At 38.9% G+C, this 13658-nt stretch overlaps 1 protein-coding gene across 2 annotated transcripts in view; it reads left to right on the top strand.

Moving 5' to 3' along the window:
* The window catches only part of ZC3H12C (zinc finger CCCH-type containing 12C), a 76422-nt gene that overhangs the window by 48558 nt on the left and 14206 nt on the right, over positions 1-13658 (top strand). For both annotated transcript variants that reach the window (XM_018059818.1, XM_018059819.1), the window contains exon 3: positions 10003-10142. In XM_018059818.1, the coding sequence (XP_017915307.1) occupies positions 10003-10142 (140 nt within the window). The remainder of the gene's footprint in view (positions 1-10002; positions 10143-13658) is intronic.

The following is a 13658-nucleotide window of genomic DNA, read 5'->3' as shown; positions in this document are numbered from 1 at the left end:
CAAGAATACTGGAGTGGGTGGCCATTTCCTCCTCCAGGGGATCTTCCCAACCCAGAGATGGAAACCGTGTTTCTTACCATCTCCTGCATTGGCAGGCAGATTCTTTACCACTAGCGCCACCTGGGAAGCTTATAAGTAGTAAGTTAATTCAAACCAAGTACTCAAACTAAAGCAAAATCAAATTTGAAGAAATAACAGATAATTGGAAAAAGGTTGCTTATTTTTCTTTTTTAATGCCATGAAAACAATTATAAAGAAGCTGTCCCTGCTAATAGTCGGTTTCATTCCCTTGTTAGGCTTCTCCATGTTTTTCGATTGCTCCTCATGTCTGCCATGGGAAGATAACAGTTATAATTCTAAAATTACACTTCCTTATCCTGTGGTTAACCTAGTAATGATATGTGTATATATAACTTATCAGTGTGATACACGAGACTATGTTTCCTAAATACACCGGATGGAATGGTTCACCCATTTTCCCTCTCTTCTAGGTCCTGTATTGAGGCAAGCTACATTAAAATGTGTGGTTCCCTGAATTTTTCTGTGTCACAAAATATATCTTTGTTATCTATTAACCACACAGGTGACTAATTTAATGGCACATAATAAGCAAGTGTACTTCAGTTCTCTAGTGGAAAGTATATATGATATTTTTATGATATAACAAATATCATATTAGTTTGAGTGTTTATGAAATTGCCCTTCTGTTGAAGACGGAAAAGTAGAATTGATGGGCTTTTCAGATTTGTTACCGTAGTATATGTGAATAACTTAAAGATAATCCCATTAGATATGAGATAAAGTGAACCTACAAAATAATGAAAAGTTATGATAGTGGAAATCATATAAAGAATATGTTTGTCAAGATAATTTGTGTTCATTTCAGCTCCCCATGGTTTCCAGTTTCTAGTTCACTAGTAGCTACATACGTCTGACACTCTGAGTGGGAGTCCCTGGATACACACAATGAGGCTTCAGTTAGCCAAGTCCCAGACCTTCGTAGCAGCAATTTTCACAGCCTGGTCTACAAGTTAATTTCATCTTATTGTCTGGAATAAGCTCTACAATGAATTACAGAAATCTGCTGGGGAAGTTGCAATAACTAATAAATGAGCAGTTCGTTTTCCATGTGGAATATTAGTTGCCCATGTACTAGAAAACCTCTCATTCAAAATTTGAGCCCATAGCCTTGCACACCCCTAGCACATATTTACTCTCAGTATCAATAAGCACATACTAACCATCTCCCAGGATTTTCAAAAATCTTCTACTTGGAGTACAGCATGTGATAGCCTTTTGTTTATCCAGGAGATCTCTTCCCAACAGATGAACAGCATTTAGAGACAAAAGTTGGCGCGTATAGCCCTGTAGTTTCAGGCTCATGCTGCTGTTTTGCAGCCTGACTCCTTTTTTGCCAACCTGATGCCTTAATTCTAGGACAGTTTCTTATCCACATTCTCAGACTCGTTGTTACTTTCTCTTGATCATTTCTGCCTCCCTAGCTATGTTTTGCATGTTGAATGTAGGTGGAGTCTTGGAGGTGAAATCCGTAACAGAACATTCAAGTAAGTTATCCCCAAATCCCAAAGCCCTTGGGAACCATCTGTCCAAGAAGCCATCATTTCCTCCTCCCAGGTCCCAGATGAGCAAGGAAGACTGAGGGTGGGTGGAAGGGAGCAGCCGCAGAGAAGGGTTGAGAACCTGGAGAAAGAGATAGGTGCTTTCCATTTCATAATCTCTTCTTTCCGTTTTTAAATTCATTCTTACTGGCTGTGCAGTTCATTCTTTCATTTATTTCCTGAGATCCAGAGACACTAATAATCCTTCTATTTTAAGTAGGGTTTTTCTAAAATTCGGTGTAAATATACCAATTTGTCTGCTTCAAATGAGCCTTCCTCTGGCCACTGCAAAGCAAGATTTTATAAATATGCCTATTCCAAACATGACAGAGTAAAATAAGCCCTTTAAGAAAGAGACCTACTGGCAGGCTCCTTATATTTTTCTGCATTAAAGGCCAGGTTTAATCACACACAACCTTCAAGCTGTATTACCCATTTTGCTCACCAGGAACTTAGAATTAGCAATGACTTTGGCATTTTCCCTGGGAAACCAATCCCACTGAGCAAAGTAGTTGAAAGGATACTTTGTAGCAAACATCCAGGGTCTCTTTCCTAATCAAAAGTGGCCACAAATCTTCTGAGTCACCAACAGGACTCGCTTGCGGTGTACCATCCTGTTGCCAAATTGTTGAAATAACAAACGGAGGCCCATAGGATCATGCCAATTCATAAATATAGAGTTAGCTATTTTTACTACTAAGCAAAAAACCCTAAATGCATATACATATAGCCTGTAAGTGACTACAGAACCATAATGAATTTTCTTCTCTATTTATATGGCACTAGAACTACTGGAGAAGGTGATAGCACCCCACGCCAGTACTCTTGCCTGGAGAATCCCATGGACGGAGGAGCCTGGTGGGCTGCAGTCCATGGGGTCGCTAAGAGTCGGGCATGACTGAGCTACTTCCCTTTCACTTTTCACTTTCATGCATTGGAGAAGGAAATGGCAACCCACTCCAGTGTTCTTGCCTGGAGAATCCCAGGGACGGCGGGGCCTGGTGGGCTGCTGTCTATGGGGTCGCACAGAGTCGGACACGACTGAAGCGACTTAGCAGCAGCAAAACTACAGTTTGTAAACATCATCCTTCGTTTTTAGTAAACACCCAACACTCAACAGTTAATTTGTACTGGTAGCTACACTGTGTTCACTCTGACATCCTGTTTTTCATAATTTTTTAAATCAAGATCCCTGTTTTTATAATTCTTTATCAGAGCCTCCTTCAGTTGCTCCTTATATTATAACCAGCACATCCTTCAACACGCCTCATGAGGTTAGGTCCAGTTCAGTCTCCCCCAGCCTCTCCCAGTCTGTGGAAGTCCCATCTGCAGTTTGGAATTACCCAGTAGCTGCTCATTTTCCTGTTACTAGGAATGGTTCTGGGCCTTGGCAGCTGGCAGGGACTTCCAAGACAACAGCAGCCATTCCAGGGGTTTCCTAGTTAGCATTCATTTCTTTGGCCTGTTCAGGAAAGGATTGGATGGGGAAATATTGGATACCCAGGACCAACCCTACATGTCCCTGGGTGCCTGTCCGTTTCCCCACCCCAACCATAAAAGAGAAATAAGACGTTAGCCTGCCCCCATGTGAGATCTCAGGCTGGCCAACTGCTGAGTGCTTTCAATCCGATTTCAAGGTACGACTGGATGTTACAATTACTATGTTTGAGAGAAAACATGGCTTTCAACTTGATAATAACGTATTCCCAAATTGCCCTCCTGAATAGTCATACCAATTTGTACTCCCACCTGTAATGTATGAGTTACTTCTGTCACACATCCGTGGCAACATCTGGTGTTTGCAGACTTTATTTCTTCCCATATGATGGGTGTGAAGTGGTGTCTCACTTTGGCTTTAATTTGCATTTCTTCACTGTTGAGCTTTTTTCATTTGTTTGTTGGTCATTTGGGTTTCCTCTCTTGTGAATTCACTGTTTATATCTATTGCCTTAAAAAAAAACAGTAGGGGAGGATTACCCTTCTCAATGTACAGGAATACTTTATGTATTCTGAGAACTAGTCTTTTTATCAGTCCTATGCAAATACCTTCTCCCAGACTATGGCATTTTTATTTTGTTTATGGAATCCTTTTCACAAAGAAGTTTTATGTGCTCAAATGTATCATTCTTTTCTTTGGTAGTAAAAAGAATTTCTCTATCTTGATATGAATGTTTCCTGTAATTTCTTCTAAAAGTTTTATAGTATTTTCATATTTAAATTTTTGATCTATATACAATTTATTTTTATGTGTGGTATGAGGTAAAAGTACAATTTTATTTTTTCCACACAAATAATTGATTGCCCTAGTACCATTTGTTAAATGATCCATATTTTTCTTCATCTATCTGTAATGTCACTTTTATCATTTATACACATGTATAACTGAAACTCCAATATTTTTGCCACCTGATGCAGAGAGCTGACTCATTGGAAAAGACTGTAACGCTGGGAGGGATTGGGGGCAGGAGGAGAAGGGGGCGACAGAGGATGAGATGGCTGGATGGCATCACCGACTCGATGGACATGAGTCTGAGTGAACTCCGGGAGTTGGTGATGGACAGGGAGGCCTGGCGTGTGCGATTCATGGGGTCACAGAGAGTCGGACACGACTGAGCGACTGCACTGAGCTGAACTGATATATGTGTGCAAGAGAGAGATCGATCTTAGGTTCACTTTTCTGTTGTTTATTTTCTGTTTTTTAATCGTTGCTAATATAACACTGATTGGGTTTCTGTAGTTTTATGCAAAAATACTGACAGCTAGTGGGGAAGTTCCTCCTTTTTCGTTCTTCAGGATTACTTAACTGTCCTTGGCCTCTTGTTTTTTCAAATGAACTTCAGGATCAACTTCTCAAGTTTCACAAAAAAACCCTTTGATATTGGGATTTCAGTGTACTAACATTAATTTGAGAATTACTATCTTCATACATTGAGTCTTACCATCCATGAAAATGGGATAGTGTTCCTTTCATCTAGGTCTTCTCTTATGCTCTTTAATACAGGTTTTCAATTTTCATTTTCTCTATAAAGCTCTTATAATATCTTCTTCATATTTGTTTCGTTTTTGTTACTGTTACAAATAGGGTCATTTTTTAAATTAAAATTTTAAATTGGTTTATGGTATATAGCAATATTAATCTTTAATAACATTGTCAAAGAACACTGTATGATAGATACATAATGTCTGTTGAAATCTATTCTGTGGCCTAGTGCACAGCCAATTTTATAACTCTTCGTGTGTTCTTGAAAAGATTTTCTCTTTAACTCTATGCAAGGTTTTGTATTTGTCTAGTAGGTCAAGCTTGTAATTTGTTATTCACTTGTCTGGATTCTTACTAAATGTATTCTGCTTTACCTGTCTCGTAGTATGACTGTGAATTTATTTCTTCACAAAATCCCATGATCTTTTTCATTACTCGTATGGAGACTGAGTTCACAATTATTACAGCTTCCTTGTGAATTGCTCCTTTTTTACTCTTATGTAGTAACTTTTTTATTCCTAGTAATGTTTTGCCTTAAATATATTTTTTCTGACATTAATAGAGTTTTGCCAGTTTCCTGTTGGTTTATGGTGTGAATAACATAGCAGTTAAGGATGTGTTTAGCTGCAACTAGTTTCTTAAACAAATGTTAGGGAGCTGTTTGTTATCAAATAATAAAATCAGGGAGAGATGTGGGTCCAGCAACAGTTCAGTTTAGTCGCTCAGTCGTGTCTGACTCTTTGCGACCCCATGAATCGCAGCATGCCAGGCCTCCCTGTTCATCACCATCTCCCAGAGTTCACACAGACTCTCATCCATCGAGTCCGTGATGCCATCCAGCCATCTCATCCTCGGTCGCCCACTTCTCCTCCTGCCCCCAATCCCTCCCAGCATCAGAGTCTTTTCCAGTGAGTCAACTCTTTGCATGAGGTGGCCAAAGTACTGGAGTCTCAGCTTTAGCATCACTCCTTCAAAAGAAATCCCAGGGTTGATCTCCTTCAGAATAGACTGGTTGGATCTCTTTGCAGTCCAAGGGACTCTCAAGAATCTTCTCCAACACCACAGTTCAAAAGCATCAATTCTTTGGCGCTCAGTCTTCTTCACAGTCCAACTCTCACATCCATACATGACCACAGGAAAAACCATAGCCTTGACTAGATGGACCTTAGTCGGCAAAGTAATGTCTCTGCTTTTGAATATACTATCTAGGTTGGTCATAACTTTTCTTCCAAGGAGTAAGCGTCTTTTAATTTCATGGCTGCAGTCACCATCTGCAGTGATTTTGGAGCCCCAAAAAATAAAGTCTGACACTGTTTCCACTGTTTCCCCATCTATTTCCCATGAAGTGATGGGACCATATGCCATGATCTTCGTTTTCTGAATGTTGAGCTTTAAGCCAACTTTTTCGCTCTCCTCTTTCACTTTCATCTAGAGGCTTTTTAGCTCCTCTTCACTTTCTGCCATAAGGGTGGTGTCATCTGCATATCTGAGGTTATTGATATTTCTCCCAGCAATCTTGATTCCAGCTTGTGTTTCTTCCAGTCCAGCGTTTCTCATGATGTACTCTGCATAGAAGTTAAATAAGCAGGGTGACAATATACAGCCTTGACGTACTCCTTTTCCTATTTGGAACCAGTCTGTTGTTCCATGTCCAGTTCTAACTGTTGCTTCCTGACCTGCATACAGATTTCTCAAGAGGCAGGTTAGGTGGTCTGGTATTCCCATCTCTTTCAGAATTTTCCATAGTTTCTTGTGATCCACACAGTCAAAGGCTTTGGCATAGTCAATAAAACAGAAATAGATGTTTTTCTGGAACTCTCTTGCTTTTTCCACGATCGAGCGGATGTTGGCTCAATCTCTGGTTCCTCAGCCTTTTCTAAAACCAGCTTGAACATCAGGGAGTTCACGGTTCATGTATTGCTGAAGCCTGGCTTGGAGAATTTTGAGCATTACTTTACTAGCGTGTGAGATGAGTGCCATTGTGCAGTAGTTTGAGCATTCTTTGGCATTGCCTTTCTTTGGAATTGGAATGAAAACTGACCTTTTCCAGACCTGTGGCCACTGCTGAGTTTTCCAAACTTGCTGGCATATTGAGTGCAGCACTTTCACAGCATCATCTTTCAGGATTTGAAACAGCTCAACTGGAATTCCATCACCTCCACTAGCTTTGTTCATAGTGATGCTTTCTAAGGCCCACTTGACTTCACTTTCCAAGATGTCTGGCTCTAGATTAATGATCATGTCATCATGATTATCTGCGTCGTGAAGATCTTTTTTGTACAGTTCTTCCGTATATTCTTGCCACCTCTTCTTAATATCTTCTGCTTCTGTTAGGTCCAGATTATTTCTGTCCTTTATCGAGCCCATCTTTGCATGAAATGTTACCTTGGTATCTCTAATTTTTTTGGAAGAGATCTCTAGTCTTTCCCATTCTGTTCTTTTCCTCTATTTCTTTGCATTGATCGCTGAAGAAGGCTTTCTTATCTCTTCTTGCTCTTCTTTGGAACTCTGCATTCAGATGCTTCTATCTTTCCTTTTCTCCTTTGCTTTTCGCCTCTCTCCTTTTCACAGCTCTTTGTAAGGCCTCCCTAGACAGCCATTTTGCTTTTTTGCATTTCTTTTCCATGGGGATGGTCTTGATCCCTGTCTCCTGTACAATGTCACGAACCTCATTCCATAGTTCATCAGGCACTCTATCTATCAGATCTAGGCCCTTAAATCTATTTCTCACTTCCACTGTATAAACATTTAGGTCAAACCTGAATGGTCTAGCGGTTTTCCTTACTTCCTTCAATTTAAGTCTGAATTTGGTAGCAAGGTGTTCATGAGCTGAGCCACAGTCAGCTCCCGGTCTTGTTTTTGCTGACTGTATAGAGCTTCTCCATCTTTGGCTGCAAAGAATATAATCAATCTGATTTTGGTGTTGACCATCTGTAGACCATGTGTAGAGTCTTCTCTTGTGTTTTTGGAAGAGGGTGTTTGCTATGACCAGTGCATTTTCTTGGCAAAACTCTATTAGTCTTTGCCCTGCTTCATTCCACATTCCAAGGCCAATTTTGCCTGTTACTCCAGGTGTTTCTTGACTTCCTACTTTTGCATTCCAGTCCCCTATAATGAAAAGGACATCTTTTTTGGGTGTTAGTTCTAAAAGGTCTTGTAGGTCTTCATAAAACCGTTCAACTTCAGCTTCTTCATCATTACTGGTTGGAGCATAGACTTGGATAACTGTGATGTTGAATGGTTTGCCTTGGAGATGAACAGAGATCTCTCTGTCGTTTTTGAGATTGCATCCAAGTACTGCATTTCGGACTCTTTGTTGACCATGATGGCTACTCCATTTCTTCTGAGGGATTCCTGCCCGCAGTAGTAGATATAATGGTCATCTGAGTTAAATTCACCCATTCCAGTCCATTTTAGTTTGCTGATTCCTAGAATGTCAACGTTCACTCTTGTCATCTCTTGTTTGACCACTTCCAATTTGCCTTGATTCATGGACCTGACATTCCAGGTTCCTATGCAATATTGCTCTTTACAGCATCGGGTCATTAGAAGCAAAATCCAGCAACAGTGGATCCGTCCTATTGCAGTTCATAGTGTGGCAATGGAACTCATCCTCTTGCTTGGCTCCCCCTGTGAGGGTTTGCAGGATGGGAGGCAGGGCTGTGGGTGCAGGGGAGGGAGCGGATAATGGGAACAATCTTTGTGGTAAGTGTTGCATACAGTATAATACCTGGGTTAGAATCTATAAAATCTATGTTCTGTGTTTGTAAGTGGCTTGCTATTTATACACATTTTATGAAAGTTATTTACTTACAAGAGGGAATCTTTCTACAGTGCAACTGATGGTTGCCTTTACCAGCTGAAGTCACCGGACACAAAATGCTTATGGTCCTCTCTTTAGAGCCAGAGGCAGTGAAACGCTCAAGTCTCAGCACACCAAATGTCACAGTGACTAGCAAAGCACAATACACTCAAATCTCAAAGCATTAATGCAAAGTGTATTTATTCTTGGCTCTCAGCAAGTTGAGTTTGTATTGAGGAATAATTAGTATGTATATCCTCACAAGAAAATGCCATCATTTTTTATAGTTTTCAGAAGACTGCTTACATTTCAGTATTTTCTAGGAAATTTAACATCACTCTGTACCATTTGCTGGGGCGTTTTTGTAGAAGCCATCAGGTATCCCTTCTTTCCTAGCAAATGTACTTCAGACTCCTCCTTCCTTTATCCCTTCCTCTGAAACTTTCAGTGCATCTGATTTCACCTCTAATCTTGTCCCAAACCATTAGGACAGGTCTGTGGAACACAAAGAGTTCCTGTGGTTTGCATTATAGCCTCCAGCACCTACAAAGCAAGTTAGTCTATTTCTGTTTTGTCCTTCAAATATGATTAACCGTATTTAGATAGTTTTAGTGCTTCCCAGAGAACCACCAGAACAATATATTTATATACTTAATGTTTGATTTGTGTTAAAGGTTAACAGAGCATTTACTTACCTTATTCCATTCAGCCCTCCTTAGCCCAAGAAGTAAAGAATTTCTGCCCCTTAGATAAGAATGGAGCCTTCAGGGCTGAAACTATAATAAGAATGTAATTATTTCAGTGAAAGCAGGAGACTCTTTCTTTTAAAACATTAGAATAGTCTTACTTTGAATTATTAGGTTAAAGTGCACAAGCAGAGCCCAGTGCTAAGATAAATATTTATTGAATGACCACACTGTTAGTTGGGCATTTTCTTTTAGATACTAAAACTGCTAATCCAATTTTGAATGCCCTTTTGTTATTAATCCTTGTCCAACACAATATTGTTAAAAAGAAACCAGGTGTCTTTTCACTGAAGGACATAGAAAGTGTTTCTTGTATGAGATTAAGCATTGGATTTTTCATTTGAGTGCATGTGTGAATGTGTTTTACGTTAGTCACCTAATAAATTTTGTGCATTGCTTAATCATTGGATTAAAATATATGCATTAGAACTCTTGAGAAGGAAAAGTTTTTAGAAACTCTTATTAAGTGTTCTGTTTCCACTGTTTTACAGATTTTTTTTTTCTATGTGATTTCTTTTTTTACATTGACTGAAATTATTCTCACTGTGCTCAGGCCCAGCTTTCCCTCTCCTATCAAAAAGAGCCTTCTCTTTCTAACTAGTTTACCTTTACAACTTCTCATTTGAAAACTCACTTTTCTTTATTCTCCACACAATAATCCTAATTTTCTTTTTGTTCCTTACAATTTTCCATTCCTTAGTTTTTTCATTGTTTCTCTGAGCCATAAAACTCCATCTTAAACTTGAATTTCTTTTAACTGTTTTAATTATGTTATCATGTCTGTTTACAAATTTAAATTAATGAAGTCAAATTTTGGTTTCGTTGTGTTTTAAGTGTTCTAAAATAACATTTCAGCCATGGAAACAAAGAAGTCTTTTCCTGCCGAGGAATAAAATTAGCAGTGGATTGGTTTTTGGAAAGAGGCCACAAGGATGTCACCGTCTTTGTTCCTGCTTGGAGGAAAGAGCAGTCCCGGCCCGATGCGCTTATTACAGGTGAGCCCGTGAACTTCCGCGCACACCTGAGCCAGCGTCTCAGCGGATAATCCATGTGTCTGCCACAGTTTACTCAGTCCCTGGTGGGACATTATTTTCTAGTTTAAAAACTATCTGGTTATGTTAACTAAACAGTAATTCTTGCTAGTTAAGCCTTTTTTTTTTCTTACTTTGCAACTTTTTATTTCAAATTTTGTAAAAATTCTGACCTTTAGAGACATGTTAGGAGTCAGGAGGCCTAGATTCAAATTCCTGGCACTTTGAGCAGCACACTGACCCTTCTGGGCTCCAGTTTTCTCATCTGCTGTATGAAACTAGGCAATAATCAAAGACCCTGATGCTGGGAAAGATTGAAGGCCGGAAGAGACGGGGACAACAGAGGATGAGATGGTTGGATGGCATCACCGACTCAATGGACACGAGTTTGAACTCCAGGAAATAGGGAAGCCCGGCATGCTGCAGTCCATGGGGTCACAACTTAGCGACTGAATAACAGCCGTGACTGCACAGCAGAAAAACCCCTAGGGTCATGCTGTCTGGTGTCAAGTAGAGGAAATGATTCAATCCCAATAAAATATCCATGTTTTGCATTATCTTGTAATTTTTAAATGTATGAGTTTCAGGCAGAGGTGTCCCCTGTAACTGTTAATTATTGCTGCTCAACATTTTGCTCAGGTCAGTGGTTCATCAACCCCTCCTGCCCCTTTCTGCACCTAACATTAACAAAACTGAGGAACCCGTGTGAAGGAAGCTACACTGTTCAAATAAGAAACCAATGGAGTGACCACCCACCACATACTCCAAGGGAAATTTAAGACTTTATTTTTCTCTATAATTATTAACTTAGAATAAGAACCTGTAGACAAGTTATGATGGAGCCCAGAGTCATGGAATCGGACCCTAGCCTATGTAAACTGTAAAGTGGGAAGGTTGGGGATAATTCAGTCAGCAGTACCAAGACACTGGATAACTCTTTGGAAAAAATATGCGTATTTAGATCCTTATCTTACACCATATAACAATAAATTGCAGCTGGTTGAAGAATTAATTGTCAAAAATCTCCATCAACGATTATAAATAGTCTTTGAATGGCTGGGTAAGACCTTCCTAAATTTAAAAGTTTTAGAAGAAATTATGATGGGAAAGATAGATTTAATTGGATCAAACTTCTGTGTTTCAGGAAATTTTCTTGAAAATAAGCAAGAAAAATACAACAAATAAAGAATCCACATCCATAACATAAAAAGAACTCTTACACATTGATAAAAACAGTACACATTGATTAAAAACAGTATATTTGGAAGAATGTAAATGCCAAATAAGAGGGGGAAAAATGTTCAACCTCATTAGTAAATAAATGCAAATTTAAATGACTTTTTTTTTTAACCCATCAAATTAGCAGGGATTAAAAACTTGATAATACTCAGTGCCTGGAGGGAGTTACTTGTACACTGCTATGGAAACATAGATGTTACAACCTTTCTGGAAAAGTTTGGTCTTAAAACGTTAATACTTGAATCTTCTAGTCCCCCTTCTAGGAATAATGCCCCAGAAAATAAACAAAGGTACAGGGGAGAATTTTTGACCACAAAGACATCCAGTGCAATATTACATATAATAGAAAAAAAAATGGAAATAAACCATACATTAATTAGAAAAATGGCTTAGTAAATAAATATATATCTATATGATAGAATATGTAGTATTAGAATATTTAGGCAGAATTTTTAATGATCTCAGAGAATGCTCTTTTACTTTAAGGCAGGTTTTGTTATTTTATGGGTGTGTACACATATATGTACATACATAATACACACATATAGAAGAAAAAATATATAGAAAATGATTAGAAGGAAATATACAAAAATATTAACAGTAATTGCCTCTGGGTCATGTCTTATGAAGTCTTATTTTCTCCCTGCTTCTTAGTACTTTTTCTTTCCCAATTTTTGACAGGAAACTATAATGCATTAATAATCAGGGGGAAGATAAACTGAAAAAGAAAAAGCAATATTTAAACATGTAAATGAAAGCTTCTTGAGTGTGAAAGGAATATGAGATCCAAAAGAAAGGAGAATGGTAATGCTCAGTGTGAGATGTGGCTGAGTTTAATCTTTAAGATACTAGCACATCAGTTCTCTGGAACTCATCAGTATGCAGTTTACTTTGTGAAATGTGTACCACTATTGTCAGAGGCTGTTAGGTGTTTTCTCCTCCAGGTAATAATTCTCTTGACTAAAACTGTCAACAAAGTAATAACTGGTAAGTTGAATAGTCCAGTGTTTTTTCACTATACCAAAATAAGAAACTTGATAAGAAATATTTATGCCAGGTTGGATGACTCACAAGCTGGAATAAAGATTTCTAGGGGAAATATCAACAACTTCAGATATGCACATGATACCACTCTAATGGCAGAAAGCAAAGAGGAACTGAAGAGCCTCTTGATGAAGGTGAAAGAGGAGAGTGAAAAAGCTGGCTTAAAACTCAGTATTCAAAAAACGAAGATCATGGCATCCAGTCCTATCACTTCATGGCAAAAAGATGGGGAAAAAGTGGAAACAGTGACAGACTTTATTTTCTTGGGCTCCAAAATCACTGCAGATGGTAACTGCAGCCATGACATTAAAAGATGCTTGCTCCTTGGAAGAAAAGCTATGACAAACCTGGACAGCGTATTAAAAAGCAGAGACATCACTTTGCCAACAAAGGTCCATATAGTCAAAGCTATAGTTTTTCCAGTAGTCATGTACAGATGTGAAAGTTAGACCATAAAGAAGGCTGAGCACTGAAAATTGATGCTTTCAAATTGTGGTGCTAGAGAAGACGATTGAGAGTCCCTTAGACAGAAAGGAGATCAAATTAGTCAATCCTAAAGGAAATCAACCCTGAATATGCGTTGGAATGACTGATGCTGCAGCTCCAATACTTTGGCCTCCTGTTGCAAAGAGCCAACTCATTGGAAAAGACCCTGATGGTGGGAAAGATTGAGGGCAGTGGGAGAAGTGGGGGGGGGGGGGGGGCGGGGAGACAGAGGATGAGATAGTTGAATGGCATCACTGACTCAATGGGCATGATTTTGAGCAAATTCTGGGAGAAAGTGAAGGAGAGGGAAGCCTGGCATGCTGCAGTCCCTGTGGTCACAAAGAACTGGACAGGACTTACTGGCTGAAACAACAGCAAGAAATATTGTAAAGTTTTCAGATACAGATTGAAGCTTGCTCTTTAGCTGGGCTTCCACTGATTGAACAAATAGTAAACAAATGAGCACAAGACTGTTACCAAGTACTGTGCTAGGAACTAGAGATTAAATTAATTTACCAGCTAGACTGAATTCATATTTATTTAAGTTAGGACTATTTGTCCTAATTAATTATCACTAATTATCTTCCTAATTAGTGTCCTTTTAATCTTAGCTGGTAAAGAAATTCAAATTAAGCAAGATGGTGATGACTTTTAGGCTACCATCTTACTCCTCCAGTCACTTCCAGGATCCAGGCGTATTGTACATGAATA

The sequence above is a fragment of the Capra hircus genome, chromosome 15, assembly GCF_001704415.2.
Source record: "Capra hircus breed San Clemente chromosome 15, ASM170441v1, whole genome shotgun sequence".
Classification (NCBI taxonomy): Eukaryota; Metazoa; Chordata; class Mammalia; order Artiodactyla; family Bovidae; genus Capra; species Capra hircus.
This window is presented reverse-complemented; position numbering and strand designations above follow the sequence as displayed.